General features: G+C 46.7%; 1 protein-coding gene across 1 annotated transcript in view; it reads right to left on the bottom strand.

The window, feature by feature from the left end:
• SLCO3A1 (solute carrier organic anion transporter family member 3A1) overlaps positions 1–17,729 on the bottom strand; it is a 135,714-nt gene extending 117,985 nt beyond the window's left edge. The window contains 1 exon segment of the mRNA XM_058033618.1: positions 17,550–17,729. Within this exon segment, the coding sequence (XP_057889601.1) occupies positions 17,550–17,723 (174 nt within the window). The 5' untranslated portion in view covers positions 17,724–17,729.
• Positions 17,730–19,006: the final 1,277 nt, after the last annotated feature.

Raw genomic sequence — 19,006 nt, 5'->3', positions numbered from 1 at the left:
CTTCCAGGTGCCTCCACCCACCTCTTCAGGTGTCACCTCATCCTCTCTTCCAGCAGCTGTGCAGGATGGGGCAGACGTGATCCCATCACTACGAGAGTCTGAACAACTCTCCTTGTGTAGAGCTGGTCCCCAGGGCTGGGTCACCCTCCTTCCACAGCCACCAGGCTCAGGCTTCAAAGGGAATGATGCTGATCCTCTGCTCTGACATCTTCCTGCTCCACAACTCCAGCACTACATAGATCACTTGTGGCTGAGCCAAACTTTTTAAAAAGGCAGCCACGTCCTTGGCATTCTGCACACTCCTTCTCCATCGCATGGTGGGAAGAGAGCAACAAGTTTAATACCCTTTGTCCAAACCCAGGCAACAGCTCTTCTTGCTACTCCTCACCCCACCAAAGTAGTGAGGGCATCAGGATCACCTGTCTCAGGCTGTTGAAGACCTTTCCCTGGTCCAGCAAAATCAGTCAAAACTTAAAATACATTTCCACTGCAGATGCCAACACCTGTGCTGGCTTTGGGCACACGTACATAAAGGAAAGCAAAAAAAATGTGCTGATATGGACACACCCAAGCTGGCTCTGCTCAAGGTCCGGAAATCATCTCTGCATAGAAATCTGCATTCACATGACAGGGATAATAGATGCCACAGCTGAACCCCTGCTGGAAGTAGGGTGTTATTAGCTTGGCTCTTGCTGCATGTGCCTGTGCCGTTTCTAGGCCAGCACTCGACAAATCTGCAAGTTACTGTACTGGTGCCATGAGGAGTTTGCAGATTGGATCTGTGCCTCACTGGTGTGAAAAATTCATTTTATATTCTAGTGACCAGCTCTGAGGTTACTGACACAGTCTAAATTCATCACACGTCATGATTTTCAGGGCCTGAGAAGAGAGAGGGTACTGCACCATGCAGCAAGAGAAACAGCACATCACACTCCTAGCTGAGGCAAGGCACACATTTTTGGCAACCTTCTTCTCTCTGGCATCAAGCAGAAAACTTTCCTGTCATCTCCTGTAGCCCACTGAGCATCTCCTCAGCACATTTCAGCAACCACAACATCCTGTGCCCCTGGCCCTTGGCCAACACACAGGGCACAAAGCAAGTGTACCTGGGCACCTTTGGCAGGGTTTCACAGCTGTGCCACAAACACAGAGATGCTCCAGGCTGTTGCACACTGAAAACAGAGCAGAGAGTACTCAGCACCCATGGAACATATCCTGTTTTGGTCAGAAGCTGATATATCAAAAAACCACAATTTGTTCCAAAATAGAAAAAAGCCACGCGCCTCTCAAAGGTAAACGTGCACTTTCCACTACTCTAGTGGAACTGGGATCCAAACATGCTGTACAAAACCCTCACCCCTAACCCAGGCACCCACTGCAGCAAGCAGCAAGGCAGGCAGGGCTGTCAGTACCTCCCTCACTGGCTTCCTGCAGATCCTGCACGGGACACAATGGGCTGACCCCTTTCCCAGCTCCCCGAGCAAGGGAGGGCGCAGCGCCCCATTTACAGCAGCGCGAGCACAAAGATGACTGGGGTGCTGTTTGCAGCTACCCCCTCACATCCATGGTGGAGAGTCAGCCTGACTCACCAGGAGCTCAGAGCAGAGCCAGGTACAGAGCCAGGCCACACAGAACTGCCTCAGCAGAACTTGAAAGGCTTTTCTGTTGCTCTGACAGAGATGCACACCACAGCCAAAATCTACTTTTTAACCTTTTTAAGCCCCAACCTACAGTGATATTATAATCACAACCATTGACTTAGTGTCTGTTGTATTTATATTGCTGTACAATTATATTCCCAGGGCCTCATACCTTCTTGGTGGTTTTCTCATGGCATATCTTCACAGCAGTGATGTTGTTGCTTCTCGGTCAGGGCTCCTCTCCCAGGCTCTCCCTGACCATCCCGCCCCCTTTTATCTCAGCTACCTCCATGGGCTACAGCTGCTGCCCAATCAAGGACATCACAGCTGCAGCCCATTTACAATAACTAGAATCAGGGCAGGGTCACTAATACAATACAAAGATCTTTCACTGCCATACATATATTTACAATACATAAGTTAACTCAGGCCCCTACAAATGTCCACACAAACTTTCTGCCCCCACGTCTCCTGCTCAACACTGACCTCACTGAGTGAAAGCAGGTGGTATTTTAGTCCCCGACAAGGTATCTACATAAAATCACCCAGTGCCAGAATCCATTTTTAGCACAAACTTTCCTTGAGTAGCACACTTACAACAAAGCCAGTAGGTATTTGAATCCTTGCTTATTTTTAAATGTTATGTCATCTTCCCTGGCAGCGAAATAACACATCATAAACATGCAAAGAGGCACAAACCTCAACCCTGTAGCTGCATTTCTGCATGCTTTAAAAACTGTAGCACAGAACAGTGCTGCTGGCACATTTCAGACCTGGAGGATGAAGAATTCCATGTGGAATAAATGCACAGCAGCAGGGGCTGGTGAGCAGGGGCAGCCAATCTCTCTGTCAGAGCAAACAGCCAAGGGAAAGCTGCTGGAACATCTTTTGACACATTCAGAGATGGATTTTTTTTTTTCTCCATGGGCAGCAAGTAGGTGTGGAAAGCCAGATGAAGAGGAATTCAAAGTGTAAAATTTAAATGTAGGTTCCTGCAGCACTCCTGGCCACATACAGAACTGGCAGCAAGATTCATACATGGGTCAGGAGCTCTGCAAACTGGGCACCATGATGCTGGGCTCCAGCTAACAGAAGATGAATTTCATGTCACTGGAAGGTTCTTTACAGGAAAAAACCCTTCCTATGTAGCATCCCATAGACTGTGTACTACCACTGGAGAGGCACAATCCCAAGCTGTCACACTGCAACGCCCTCCCTTCTCCACCTCCACAACTGAATGCAGGTCTGAGCTCTGCAAACTGGGCACCATCATGCTGGGCTCCAGCTGAGAGGAGGAGATGGAATTCATGTTGCTGGAAGATTCCTAACGGAAAAAACCCCTTCCTATATAGTATCCCATGTACTACCAGTGGAGAGGCACAATCCCAAGCTGTCACACTGCAACGCCCTCCCTTCCCCACCTCCACAACTGAATGCAGGTTTGCTTGTTCATCCCACAAAACACTTCCTAACACAACACTTCCCTGCCTGCAGAGAAGGCTTCCTACTATAACACAGAAACCATAATGCCCAGGGAATCAGTCACACATAGGGCTTCATGTTAGCTTAAATTTATGACCATGAGCTGAACTCAGGGCTAAGGGTGCACCTGAGCTGTGCCACAGTGCAGATGAAGAAGCAAGGCTGGGGAGCTGGCTGCTGGAGCATTCCCAGCTGCCAGGCATGAACCAGGGCAGAAGTGACACGGGCAGGACACTCTGAGGCAGCATTAATAAAAGCTCTGAAGGAAGCTGGATTCAGTTTTCACGGTTGGAGGACAGCAGTGATTATATAAAGGCTGTATACTGGGAGAGGAGCTTTTCTGACAAGTCCTATGACTTTTCTCCTCTTCTGCTCTGGCTCTGCTGATATCTCTCCTGCTCTATCCCTATCCAGCAAAAAGGATGCCTGGCTGCAGCAAATGGGAACTCAGCTTAGGGAGAAGTTTGAGGCTTTTCCCATCAAGCAGTGCATCAAATGCTTTAATTTAGTAAGCTTTGGGACAGAGGAAGCCATTTAAAAGGGAAACAACAAAATGGCCACATTGCAACGTGCCATTCCACAGCACTTGTGGACAACCCATAAAAGAAATACTGAATTACACTTGTGCTCGTGGAATTGAGGTCTCTCCAGCACCTAACCAGCAACACCCCAAGCTTGCCCCAGAGCCACATGTGCTGCTTGCTGATCCCCAGCTCACACCCTGCACCCACACAAGCACTGTCCCTGTCATCCTGCTTGTTTGCTAGCTAACACCCTGCTCCCAGGCTGCTCACAAGGCACTCATTGCTCCTTTCACCTTGTCTCTGTGCCGTGCCAAGGGTACAAACAGGAGCCATGTGCTGGCTGCTGCCAAGCTCCCCACTAAAGGGTGAGCAAGGAGGGCCATGGTGTAAGCAGGCAAGTCACAGCTTGAAGGTGATCTTAAATCTATCTACAGCAGAATCACCAGAGCCTGAAAAACTTTAATGACACAAGGAAAACAGAACTTCTCACCTCTTCTATTTATCTATCAGAGTCTGACAAGAGCCAAAGCACAACAGGAGAGGGGTTCCCACAGAGGATCAATGCTCCTAATGATATGGCAAATTCTGGGAGGAATCCATCATCCAGGGACTAGAGAGTGGGAATGGTTTTGGATTCAGCATTCAACACAAAGCAGGGACATCCACTAACTAATGGTTACTGCAGCCAACATGAGTGCTCTCTCTTCTCTGCTTGAACTTTTCCAACCTGGGTTCTCTCAACCTCCACAGCCATTTCAAATCCCATGCTTTCATCTCCTTCCAGTTCTTCACTCATCCTTTGCAGACAGCTTCTACATGAAGTTAATTCTCTTTATACTCAGCTTCTCCCTGGTTCCTGCCTCCCCAAGGTACTAATTACAATGCAGTTTATTAGCCAGGCACATAACACTTAGACTCTAATTTTGCCCTGCTTTAGAGAAAGCTGGACACCACTGAGACAGTGCACTGCAGTCAGTAACAGGGAAGGGTATTTTTCAAAAGCACTTCAGTGGCTTTGGAACAGGAGCCCCATTTTCAAAGAGACACTTGGAGTAAGTCACTTCTGTCAATGACAGTATGGCTCAGAAAACATCCTTGAAAATAATACCCTCAGGCTCTTTTAAAATCCATCACTTACCAAAGGGTGAGTAAAGCAGCCCCAAGCAGTCTTTTCCAGTGAAGCCTCAAAGAGCAAAAGGCTAAACATTTCAGCCCTGACACTTCAGGCAGGTGTGAAGGAAACAGGGATGCCATTCAGCAACAAGGCTGCATCATCACAGGTAGGATAGCACAAAATCACTAGCCCATTAATTAATTTAGTTCAGCCTGTTATGATAACTGCAGGAGACCTTGTTCAAGGCACAAGCACAGGGCACTCTTTCATCCCAGTTACCATCACTGGAGCAGCTCATGACCATCATCCTACACCACAAGGTGACCACAGAACCTGACAATAACACAGCTAGCACATTTGCTGATTGAGAGAGAAAGCCCAAAACCTAGAAATGTCCCAGATAAAGCCAGGAAATAAGCCCAAGCATGCCTGGTCTGCACCTTCACCACAAAATACAAATAGTGGCTGTTCCTCAGCCAACAAGAGCTACCCCACGGCCTAAGCTGTCCTCTCCCAAGTCTGCCACATGTCACATTGGCCAAATGTGAATAAATCCAGATTTCTCTGGGCACAAATATTAGTCTGGACTGATGAAGGGAGTCAGTTTGGACATGACAGGTCAGGACAGCCAGTTGCAAAGGAAGAGCTTGGCTTGAAAACATTATCCAGATGTGGCAAGAATGCTCCTCTGTTCCTGCCAAGCTGCCACCATCACCAGAATCTACCTCACCAGTATTGGTTCAGAGGAATCAAGTTGCTGTTCCTCCATCATTTAATCTCCTACTTGCCTGAATAGTGAGGGTGAGAAGGAGGTCAGGGAAATTCACAGTGACAGGACTCCTGGAAACACTCCATGAACCTAATATTCTGTGACACTGTCTGGATACCAAGAGTTCTGAACGCAATCAGGATGCTGAGAATCAAATTGAAAGTGTCTGAATCTATGCACTATGAAGTACAGGAGGAAGATAAAGGAAAAAAGAATCAAATGCCATTTTAGTTTCATTTGCACTTCCAGTGTAGCAAAGTTCTGTGCACCTCTTAAAGATCCCATTCCTGGAAACCTCAGTGTGATGCCTAACAGGAATCCATAAAGACTTGGTCAACAGTAACTTGAGTACAAGTATTGGAGTAACACATCCATTCATGTCTAAAGGCCTGGTTAAAGCTAAACCAGAAGACCTGAAAATAGCTTGTGGCAAAGTATGAACTTTTTTGTCCATTTTGGCCAAGCACTACCCCAAACTGTAATGCCAGCTCAAAGTACATCAGTTTGAACATGGAAATACAGAAGTATTGAGCTGGAAACATTGTAGGAGAAAAAACTTAGACCATAGAACCTCATACCAAATCCCAGAAAGAACTCTGCATCCAGATTTACCTCCCAGTTTTTACCCTGCTAACCAATTGCTCACTGGATGGCTGCCCATAGATACCAGAGCTGCCATCTATTAATGTGGGAATATCTGGAAAATTTAGATAACAACAAGGGACCCTGGGCACTGTTCAGGGATAGACTTCAAAAGTTTGCAATCTGAACACACACAGATCTGATTCTAGAGACTGCATCCAGTATTTCCCAAGAGCCATTATATACAACTACAGTAATTCATTGGGGATCTTACAGCTACAGCAATTCATTAGGGATCGATTTAAATAAGAAGGCAAAATAAAAATTCTGGCAAAAAGCTTGTCCAGCATAGAACTAAACTGAATAATTCAAATCGATAAATGCCATTAAAATAAAATAAGGGAGGCTACACCATAAGGCTCGAATGCTTCCACAAGAAACAGCAAGAAGATATTTGAAACTTCTGCCTTCTTGCTAAGAAACAGCAAAAACTGAGATTAAGTGCAACAGAGAAGCCTTGATGCATCCTAATCCATGGAAAACTCTGAACTTCTGTGCAGTTCTGAGAAAGCTTGTGCAGTTGTGCCAAATGACACAGCAAACCCACAAAACTGTGCCTCTAGCACATGGCTTGCTAGTGTGGCTAAACTTCAGTAGCCATCAAATAACCCCCAAGCTGATTTTGGAATCCACTCATTCACACAGCGATCTGTCAATGCAGAAGAGGCCTCAGTTAAGTGAATTAACTCATGGAAGTGCACGGTTTATCTAGCTCCATGGAACACTTGAATCCTTTCAGCCTTTGCTCTCAAGCTCTCTGAAGCTGGTAGGTTTGAATCCCAAAGACTGTGGGAAAGCTTTTCAGTAACCCCCAGCAGCTCCCTTGAGTTACAATTTTTAACAGTATTAAATATTGTCGCAGACATCTTTTATGAAAAATCTGGTTTTTAAGATTTTTCCTCCTGAGAAGCTGAGAGGCCTCAGGAACAAAATGTAAACATTGATTATCTGCTGCTGTGGAATGCAACAGGTGCATCTGTGATTGGTCTTCTGTGGTTGTTTCTAATTAATGGCCAATCGCAGCTTAGCTCGGACAGAGAGTCTGAGACAGAAGCTTTTGTTATCATTCTTTCTTACTCTATTCTTAGCCAGTTTTCTGATGAAATCTTTTCTTCTATTCTTTTAGTACAGTTTTAATGTAATATATATCATAAAATAATAAATCAAGCCTTCGGAAACATGGAGTCAAGATTCTTGTCTCTTCCCTCAACCTAAGACCCCTGTGAACAGCCTCACAAAATATCACAGACTGTAGAAAGAGAACTAACAAAACCCAAAACCCAACCTAGATTGGCACCTTGTGACCCTTGGGCTCAAGGCCATGGGGCTCAAGCAGCCATGTGGTTTTAATATCACATTTTGATATCAAAAGTAGAAACCTGTGGTCCAAGCACCCTCCTTTGGACCAAAGCTGGAGAACACAAGGCAGTTCCTGCAGGAACACAGCTGGGCTTAGTGGGCATTCCTTGCACTGAGCCCCTTGGATGAGACCATCCGTGTGCAGGATGCATCACCCAAACAGCCATCCCTGCCCTTCACAAACAAGCACCCCAGGACAAGGCATCCCTTCAGCTGGAGCTCCTGTCCCCCAGCCAGCAGCTGCACTGCCCTCAGACATAGGGACCTGCATCACAACTAGCTATAGGCAGCAGCAAACACAGTGTGCATCTCATGCAGAGCCTGAAAGGCCCATTGTAATTAACCACTCTCGGCCCTGTACGCTGGACAGGACAAAAACAAAACCCACAGTTTTCCTTTGCTGGTAAGCCCTAAAAACACTGCCCACTATTTCTCATAAAGGGCCTGTATGCCCAGCACTGTCCCTGTCACAAGCCAGAGCATTTGGCATAGGCTATGGGAGGGGTAACTCCCACAAAAATCACATTTTACGGACAATGCCTGCAGGACAGAAAGAACACCACCATGCTTTAGTCACACAGACATGCTTCTCCTTGGGCTGAACCTTGCTGCTCATTGGGACACCACAAAAACCAGTGACTGATCACCAAGTGCAGACAGGACCCAAGCATAAGGGAAACCATTTACCCAGTGGAAACCAACATTTCTGCAAAGAGCATTTCAGTGCTCAAACATGATTAATGGTTTACTTCATGGTGATGCTCTCCCAGCAGAGCACAGTGAGCATCTGACAGAGACTCCCAGAGAGCCTAGGGGGGGAAAAAAAGGTTGGGTTGGGGGGAATATGGTGGGTTTTTTTCATTTTTGTCCTTGTTTAAAACATAAAAATCTATTTTAATGGGCAATGAAAGTTAATTTTCCCAGGTCAAGTCTGTTTTATCTCTGACAGTAATTGCTTTATCTCAACCCACAAGCTTTTTCACCTCATTTTCTGCCCCCACTGTGTTGATGAGGGAGTGAGAGAGAAGCTAGGTGGTGATCTGGCTGCAGACCAAGGTTAACACACCATAACATCTCACCAAGCAAGGTGGACACCCTTTAACAAGAAAAGAGTAAAAGCTTGAAGAATAACTTGGAGAAAATGGCTTTCCTAAATCACAACAATTGCAGCTCAGTGAGATGATGAGAAGCAAGCTGTAGGGTTGAAAAACTGCAAGTCTTAAGCTTCTCCTCTTTAAAAATCAAACCTTAGTTATATACTGTTATTTTTCTGTTTCCAAATTACTGGGGAACAAAGGATCCATGCCTAACATGGCAACTCAATGCATTATCATGTGACACTCAGACCATGTCAGGATGAGAAGTGAGCATGTTTCCAGCAGATGAAACTCATTAGCAGGGCACAAGAAGCACCAGGACACCACTGGGGGCATTCCCCTTTCATGGTTTTCAAAATAATTTCCTTTCAGTCAGTGTTTAAGCTTCTCTCTTGGAAAGTTTTAGATGCTTGCCCTCTTCTCTCTTGGCATTTCTCAGTGCAGACAGGCACATCTGGCGTTTTTCAGAGATACAGGGACCTGCCCTGCTACTGTCCCAAGCAATGCACATGCCAGTCCTCCTGCATCTTCCTTCAGAGATTCCTTTCAAGTTAAAGTGTGAGGTTTAGTCCATTCCAGCACCAAAACACTCCCAAGCAAATAGTGCCAAACCATGTTTGCATGAAGCTGAGAAGTGGAAAGAGGTAGCAGCTATTTCATATCCTCCTTTTCAGAAATAAAAGAACAAGAACTCCAGACAATCTTTCTGCAGCCCTTCCTGGTAAAGTTCCACCAGAGAAAACAAATACCATTCATTGTTTAACAGGACAGCCTGCAAAACTGTTCAGTTATGATGTTTTCTCACTCCCTGTTATTCCTTTGGAGGATTAAAGGGATGAAATAAATCTGAAACTACAGAACACTCAGAACTCTGTCCTGCCATGGCAAACACTATTTATCTATCACAAACACTGCAATCCTCTGGCTCTGCTCTGTTTGAACATAGGTGCTCCATCTAACACATATTCCAAGAAGACTCCAGGAAAAATACTTCCTTTTCACCTTAAACATAAATTCATAGAGTAATTCCTCTGTTTTAGGAATGCAGAGGGCACCACTACCTTTCACCCTCCAGTGCAAAGCAATTCCACATTGTTTCATGCAGTTCTCCAGGCATTAAAATGTTAGGTATCACCCTAAACAACACACATTTCAAGGCTGTTTCTTCTATATTGACCCAAACTCAACGCTGATTTCAATTCAGCCAGAATTCTTCCAGTGGGAGACAAAAAAAAAAAGTATGCCACAAATATACCACTGTTCATCTCTGAAAATGAAAAGTGAAACATTTTTGAAAGGTTTCTGTATTCTTCCACACCCACACCACACATCTCAGCAGCCGAACTTTCTTTCAGTTTCCTTATAACAGAGTTTGTAGTTGCCTCAAAAAAAAACCGAAAAAACAAATAACTAAAGACAATGTTGGATTTGGATGCAAACATCAAAGCACCAAAAAACAAACCTGCTATAGTTGCTACAGAAAGTGGGTGAGTCATGAAGACCTCAATACAACTGAATTATCCAGGTTCTGTCAAAAACTTCACTGTCATTTGATGGATCACCACAAAACTAAATTTTAAGTCTTTTTCCACTTCCAGTAAACTAAGGAATTATGAATTATACCAGAGAACAGCACGGTAAGTGTTTCAAAAGGATACTTTAATATTAAAAATAAGCCAATTCCAGTAATCATTGCCCAGGAAACAGATGCAGCATGAAATAACAACTCCTGTGCCCCCACACCAGCTCTCATAGCCACTTATCTAAGAGTCACTGTGCCTGCAAACATGCAGAAACCATCCAAGTGATAGCTGCAGACACCAAGATGGTGTTAAAAAAATACAGAGAAATCATCTGGCTGCTTGGTGAGGTTTGGAAAGGCTACCATGAAGGGAGAGGCAACAGAGGGGAAAAACAGAAACCAAAGCACATTCCTTTTCTTCTTGAAAATAACAATGATGATAAACATTCCAGCAAACCAGAAATAAATATTTTGCTTTCACACTCCAGTCATCTAAAATAACTGACTGGGTTCAGGCACTGCTGCAACAGAAGCTCAGTAAAGGATTTTCAACTTCAATACAGTGGGCACTGTGCAATAGCAGGAGGGCTGCCTGCCTCACTTCAGCAAGGAATACTCAGGTGGCAGAATGCTGAAGCACATCAAATTAAGAATAAGACTGGGGAAAAAAAGTTGCTAACTGGAGAACTTAGAAAATCTGATTTTAGTTCTGAGGAGTCTCCTAGTTTCCTGAGGGAGGAGAGGCAGATCCAGACCTGTGCTCTAAGTTTTCACCTCTGTGTGATTAGGACTGCTTACCCTGCTAAACATCTGGGAAAAAGAACATTCCTTCTCCCCCTCCTCTCAAACAGAAACAGCTTGGACGCAGGATCACCTCTCTGAACACCACAGAATGCTTCCCATAACAGGGCAGAGCCCTCCCAGCATGGATGGGAGGAATGACAGACGCTGCAGGAGCTTCCCCAACAGCGTGCCATCACTCCTGATCCTACTGACAGCACACAGAGCAGGGCAGTGTGAAATCTGCTCCTGGAGCAGGCACCACTGTTTGCTTTGCACTGCCTGTCTGCAAAGAGACAGAGCTTCTAGTGCCTGTTCCAAGGTGACCTGGAGACAGGACTCTTGGGGTTCCAGTCCTGGTTTTGCTGCAGAGCTATAATGAAGCCTTGTAAATCAAAATCAGTGGCCCATTTTCCTGCGCAATAGGAAAAATTAAGTCTTCCAAACTTCACTGGAGCACTTAAAGGAGTTACTACACAAAGTACTATCACGTTTATTTAAACTCTTCTGGATGATGCTTAAAATACAACACTTGTGGTTTCATCTGGTGCTGATCAGGAGACAAAGCCACACTAATTCATCCAAGGTGCAACCTCACCCACTAAACAGCTTGCCATTGTTTGATCTTCCTGTGAAGGAACAGCAGGAGACCAAGCAGTCTACAAGGATTATAATACACAGAGGACAAATTCTTCTTGATGAATTGCAGAATAACCCTTCTGAAGCAATAAATGTGCACTGCTGTAGCAGGACAGAAGTTGGATTTTGGTCCTTTACAATATCCTGAAAGAAAAGGACACAAAAACCCATAAACCCATGCAAACCTGACAGACATCCCTTTTTGGGTAGCAGGGAGTATCTGCTCTGCCCTGCAGAGAAGGGGAGGGATCACAGTTCCACTGAGCCCTCTCTGGGACAGGGCTACAGGACCACTAAAAGAGTCACACTGCATGAAATTCCCAAGCACGAATGGCACAGCCCTTCAGAGCAGGGCATTCTCTGCTCTGACTCAAGACCCCTTTAAACCTCAGCTGCAGGAACACTGCAGAGTGTGTAAACCACACAGAGCCTGTCACACGGGCACCCTGCAAGAGCTAGAGGGGTTCTGGAAGTGAAGGCTGGCCAGAAGAAATGGGACATTGGTTTTACAGTGGACCACAGAATTTCTAACTGTTCCTTCTTTCAGAGCCTACAAACATCACTTGGCCCTTACAGAGAAATTGAAGAACTCCCAAACTTTCTGCTAAAAAAAATCTAAAAAACACTAAAATCAATGATTTTATATTCAGCCATCAAGTGCATTTTGCCTTTAAATGGATTTAACCAAGAAGACATCCGGTTGTAAGTTGCACATAATACATAGTATCAGAGATAAGCATGTTACCACTACACCTTTTCACCTATTGGTAGCAGATAAAAAACCCCTTTCTCCTAATCAACACATACATGCCAGTTACAAGTTTTGATAATCAAAAATCCACACTAGGATTGGAATTTGTTTCTATAACTTCAATAAAGTTTTTATGTTAATGTGTCCATGCCACACTCCAACTCACACCCCACATGAGCCTGAAAGCATCAGGACCCAGAGCTGGATCTGGTTTCTGCTCCATCCTGCAGTAAGAGACCCAAAAAAAAAAAAAAATCAGAAGGCTACTTTGAGAAGAAATATGAATGTAGTCAAAAGAGCTAGTTTAGAATAACTTTCTGTGCAACTCAGCTGCAGAACAGACAATATTCTCTAATGGGAAAGGCACACTAGAAACAACTTTCCAGAAATAACACTGCCAGCAAAGATATATTAAGGGAAAATGAACGGTAAGCAATAACCAGCCAATGCTTGGCAATACTCATCCCCACTAAAACGTTTATTTTTCACTCCATGGGTTTCTTCCCCTTTAACTACCCCAGTGACAAATAAATTATGAACATTACAGCTAATTTATTACTCAGCACAGCTGAGAATGCAGAGGAAAAAAAGGCAGCAATATTTTCAAGCTGATTCTTATTCTAGAGAAACAAATACTTTATTAAAAACAATAGTAAATTAAAAAGGAAAAACTACTTTTGTAGTTAAGTCTGCCCATGCCTAGGCCATTCAGGCTCTGCTGCTGCCAACCAATCAAACGTTTTATCAACAGCTTCAGAGACAGAATCAAGCTCTTAATCTCTGCCTCAGTTTCCCCACCTGTGACACTTGTCCCATCCCATCCATTCACACTGCAAATACACAGAGGCAAGTTCTATTGTGCAGCACCAAGGACAACAGAAAGCTCTGAAGCACTGCAGCACTCCCCAAACTGACTTTAATGACATCCTCCATGTAGATCTTGCCAGATTCCAAGGAGGGTTTGATCAGGTCTGCACCACAGAATACAATATTGTGCTTGTTATATTTAATATGAGAGAGCAAAACAACTTAAAAAATCCAAGAGCCAAATTCTGCTGTTAACCCCTCAGTTCCCAGCTGTCCATCACACAGGGCCCCTACTTCTGTTTATTCCACCAGGAACCCTTTGGTCATTAAATTCTGTATTTATCTTTGATACTTATCTTTTTCCTGAAGATGGAATTTCAGGATTTTCATTGATATCTCAAACCCCAGCAGCAATAAACCCACACAGAAGGAGCCTGTCTGAGACCACATACTCACACACACTCACCTGGAGTCACACAGCACTAATTTTACTTCAGACACTTAGTTAAGAGGGTTTTTTCAGGCTGCAGTCAAACACTGCTGCATGGGCAAAGCTCTCCCTAGGAAGTTAAGCACGGCTCAAAAGTTTTCATTCAGCAAAACAAGAAACAATTTGGCATTCATTCCCACGCAAACACCAATGCACCCTCCTTGGGAGGGACCAATTATTTTCCTTTCCATCCCATGCTCAGGCCAGTCATCCTCTATCACTTGATAAAACACATGAATAGCTGCATTCAGAGCTGTAGCAAACAGAGACAGCTCAGTAAAGCTCTGTAAAAACAGCTCCCCAGAGCACACCACAGAGCTGGTTCCCAACGTGCTTCCCATATGCATGCCCTTTATCTAAAGGAGCCCATGACTTTGGCAGATGTTGGATGCTTGCAACTAGGTCAGTTTGAACCAGAGTGAGCTGAGGCTAAAGGCCAGGGAGAGAAATTAAACTGCACTCCTGCTCCACAAACTGTGGCTGTCAAAGAGAGAGCTCCTTGCCTTCTGCTCAAGCAATGATTTCACCACCGGCTAGGCACAAGATCTGACTGGCAGGGTGATGAAATGCCTCAGAGATGAACCGTCAGCAGCGCTTGGAACGTTATTACCGGCAGAAATATTCCCAAATACAGAGCATGTAGGAATTCACGGGGAGGGAGGGAGGCAGACAGGCAGCAAAGTGTTGCCAAGGTATGTGAATCAGCCTTATCGAAACCCCCATCGCTGCGCGGCTGGCATGACTGATCACACTGCTGCATCCACCCGAGAGGCACAGGGCTCCAGCTGGAGAACAGAGGCTCCAGCCCTCCCCTCCTCATGCCATCTGCACCAGCCATCCTCAGCTCTTTAATCCCCTGCCCGACGCTGCAGGAGAGCAACTGCAGGTGGGAATCGGCTGGGCTGCTAAAAAGTTGCTGCAAAAACCCTGAGTAACTTCTGCAGCACGGACGCCTGCAGACTACAAGCAGCATTTTCCCCACTGCCACTGCAGTTGCTGGGAAATTCAAGTTTCCAAAAGCACGCAGGAGTAATTAGATGAAGCCAAATAAATGTGTACACAAAACCTTACACGAATATGCAAATAATAGGGTGTATTCAGCAGCCCCAGAAATTAAAGCAGCAGCGCAGGCTTGTATTTGCATAAACTATGCAGGATATGGCACCGAGTAATTTTGGAACATGTGCATTTTGCAAACAGCAAGCATAATAATAGACAAATATTTTGGAACGTGACATTGATCAAATACTCCCTAAAACTTCACAAGAAGAACCTCAGAGACACTGCACTATTTAAACACAGACATCTACTGCTGGCATCCTGGGGTATTTTCACTGCTGAGTTCTGTGGGAAAAGAATTGGACTTTATATAGATTTTTATCAGCATTTATTATTTATAAAGCCCTGTTGGCAAGCAGAATGCTTTATGAACAAATAAAAGTGAATGATCCTTGCTTAAAAACCACATAATGAATGAATGTATACTTTGTATATATATGCAAGTGGTTGTTGCTAGTCTATTGCACTGTGAACATGGAAAAGGGGAGGTTTTTTACAACTCTAAAAAGAAGTAACAATAGCCACTTCTAAATGTACTGACATGAAAGCCAAGCCCAATCCAAACTGAGCTCTTCAATCACTCCTGAAAAGCCAAGCCCCTGGCTTGTTTTCTTAACAAGCTGAGTTTCTGCCCTCATGGTCTCCCTCAGACAGAATCTGAGGAAACCAGCTTGTCACCGTATAAGGCAAAAAAAAGGTTTCTCTTCCTGAGTTACAAATAACTAGGGAAAGTCACACATGCGGCCAAAGAAAGCAGAACTACAATACAGAACTCCCTCACTGCTGACAGGCTAAAATTAGTAGTTTATTCAACTGCCCAGAACTACACACTGTGCCTGTCGTGTGCAGCATCTCCCTCTTTGCCTGCCCTGCTGTTTGCTCTCCACTTTGTCTCTCTCGCCTGCTAATTTGTCCCTCGGGGAGCAGCCCAGCAGCCACCACCGAGCCCCGCCGGTCCCAGGAGCCCGAGCAAATGAAAATCCACTTACAGCTACACCTGGGCAACTCTGCAGTGCCTCCCCTGATTCCACCCCACAGCAGCACCTGAGAACAGCACCTGGCCCCACGGGACACTCGGTCTGCAAAAACCATTAAGTGCTCCGTGCTTTCCAGCAAGCATCAAAGATGCTGCTGCTCTCGCTCCCCTGCAGCACCTGTAAGCACAGTGCTGGGCAGATTGGCTTCAAGCACAGATTCACCCTCCAATGACAATTCCACATTTGCATCTGCTCATTGTATGAAGAGCATCGTGGTATTTGCAATGACGGCCGAAAAATTATACAGGGAACAGAGGAACACTTGCCCAGTGCAGCTGGGCCACTGCTTATGCATGCTAGGGATTGTTTTGAGTTTAGTTTGCTTTTATTTTCCTTTCCCCCCACTGCCCAGTTCCCTGTTACTGCCTGTGGATCCTGCTGGCCATGGAGCTCAGGACACAGACCTGGAGAAAACAGAGAGCAGGTAGAGAGCTGCTGAATTTATCTCATCAGGGAGGAGGGAGGGCTCTGGGAATCTCAGAGCTCTGCGAGGCTGATTCGAGGCTGGGCTGTGTGAAACACAAAGCACGCCCCAGGAGTTGGGGAAAACGGGAAAAGAAACGCGAAACTGGCGAGGAGTGAGCAATGCAAAGGAGTTTGAGGGAAATGCCACACTGGGGACTGATGCTGCCGATCCTACGCTCCAACACCCCAGCCAAGCGTGCTGATATACATCCCTCCAGCAGATCCATGCATTCCTGGCACACCGGTGCCCACCGGGTGACATCACCCGTGGGCTCTTCCCTGGCTATTACTTTGAGGAAGGATTATCCTACACTCATTCACACTAACAGCTCATTTTGCAAGCAGCTCATCGGAAACAATATATTTACTTGCTAAGGTGTTACTCACATAAGGCAGGCGTGTTCCTGTCAGGCTCCTACAAATTAAGTTATATCCATATATACTCACCTAGGGTATAGAGCTGCTGAATTTATCTCATCAGATGTGGTGCAGTTTCCTTTGGAATTACAACTATGTTTCAAACTAAACTTCTGTTTTATTATATGGAGATGAAATCTAATATCCATTTCATATTAAGAGGGAATATTAACCATGGTTAGTTTAGTCACATACCTTGAAAAATTATAGATCACGTTCAGTACAAATTTGCATAAGTAGTTTTGAGCATGTGAAAGAAGCAATGCTAAATGCTGAATACAAGTACCAAATGCAGAGTTCTTACATTTACTGTAGAATATATTATGTGTATGGCCTCAAAAAGCCTCAGAGATTACGAATACATTTCTTTTCCATGGAAACTATAATTCTCAAATCCAGCAAGCTATTTTAAGAAATTTAAATCAACTATACACTTACATCTGCTGGAAGCAGAACATTTCCACAGGCTGTACACTTCAAGGCACAAGCACAGCCGTATGGACATCTTCCCAACTCTTCTACTACACTTCTGCCTCTGACACCACATCTCACTATGCAGATTTAGTGCTAAAGTCTTATTTGGATTGTTCTGCGCCCAACACCGAGACTTTCGGGGCTGCTGCGCTTCGCACCGCCGCATCACTTAAGAGGATGAGGGAAAGCGGTAACGCGGGAGGCACGAAATAAATGCCCCGCTGGCTTGTGCCGGTATTCATTCAGCGCGAAGCGGGAAGGCTGGCGCTGGAGCCGGGTGCCCGGTCTGCCCGGGCACGGCCGCGCTCCGGGCGCTCGAGAGTCCCGCGGAGCGGCCGCACAAGTTGGGCGGCAGCGGGTGGGTGACCCCTGGGCGCTGCTGAGTCATTTCAGCCGCCCAACGCCGGGCTGCCCTGACCCCCCCGGGCTGGGGGCTGCCCGCAGAGCCGCGGAAACTTCCCCCGCGCTCCGCCGCACTCACCAGGTAGGCTCCCACCGTGCCCTGGGCCAGCATCAGGGCGCACTCGGACACCAGGAAGAGCTGGATGCTGGAGAAGCAGGAGACCTTCCTCCGCCGCCTGCGCTGCCGCGGCGCGCCGGCCCCCGGGAGCTCGCTGCCGCCGCCGCCGCCCGCCGAGCCCCGCTTCCCCGGCATCCTCCCGGGCACCGCCGCTCCGCCGCCGCGGGATGGCGGGCCCCGCGGCTGCTCCGCGCCTTCCTCCTCCTCCTCCGCCTCCTCCTCCTCCTCCTCCTCGGGGTGCCAATCACAGCGGCAACCCGCGGCTGCCTCTCCGCCCGCGGGCTGCTGCCATGGCCAGCTCGCCGCCGCCTCCGCCGCCGCCTCCTCGCTTCTCCCCTCCCCTCGCCCGGCCGCGCTCCCTCTCTCCGCCGGCTCCGCGCAGGCCGAATCCGCGTCCCCGCCGGCGAGGGGCGGGGAACGCGAGGGGCTGGGGCTGGGGCCGGGGCTGGCGGCGGCTCCGCGGCGGGCGGGGCGGCCCCGTTCCCGTCCCCGTTCCCGTCCCCGTTCCCGTCCCGGGCTGCGGGCCCGCCGCCCCTGCCCCGCGCTCCGGACGGCGGAGCGAGCGGCGATGCTCCCGCACGGCGCCGGCTGCGCGGGCTCTGCCCGCAGGTGGAGGGCACGATGCCCCCTCATCCTCCCGGCCGGCTCCGTGCCGGTGTGTATCCCCTGTTCCATTCGGTTTTGGGAGCCCCTTCGCAAAGGGAAACGGAGGCGCCGCAAAGATTAAATGTTAGAAGAAGTGAGGCTGGAGGTGACTTGCGTCGCACCGCCGCTGCCATGTGCGCCAGGCTTGGCCGTGCTTGGTGCGCCTGGCACCTGCCATCCGTGGTGCCCTTTGTGGTCAGCCCCACCTCGAGTTCTAATTTCAGGAGATGTCTTCTCTTAAAAAACCACTAATCTTCACTTCTACTATTACAGATCGCATTCCTTGTCGGCGTAATTGCAAAACCTGATCTGTTTCACTCTTGAGATGCACTTTTCTTGTTCATTTCTGGATCCACACTGGGGGCTGCTGTTCTACTTCCTTGTGTTATTAAACTCCAAGTTATATGGAACTTTAAATCCACGATTCATTTAGTACTGGGATGCTCATGGCCTTCGAGAGGAAGAATTTTTTGTGGAGACGCAGGTTACGCTTTTCAGAAATACCCCATGACTAGCAACCTATATTTCATTTTCATTTAGTACTGGGATACCCATGGCCTTTGAGAGGAAGAATTTTTGTGGAGACACAGGTTACGTTTTTCAGAAATACCCCATGATCTGCGTCCTAAATTTCATTTTCAAAGGTAGTTGAGGCCTTGAAGCTCCTGAACACCTCAGAAGATATCTTTGAAAATGGAGCTTAGGACCGTTTTAATTTTCATACCATAAACCAGTCAGCACCAGGAAGTCAAGAGAACTGATATTTTGAATGA

This window comes from Melospiza georgiana, chromosome 13 (genome assembly GCF_028018845.1).
Source record: "Melospiza georgiana isolate bMelGeo1 chromosome 13, bMelGeo1.pri, whole genome shotgun sequence".
In the NCBI taxonomy this organism is placed as follows: Eukaryota; Metazoa; Chordata; class Aves; order Passeriformes; family Passerellidae; genus Melospiza; species Melospiza georgiana.
This window is presented reverse-complemented; position numbering and strand designations above follow the sequence as displayed.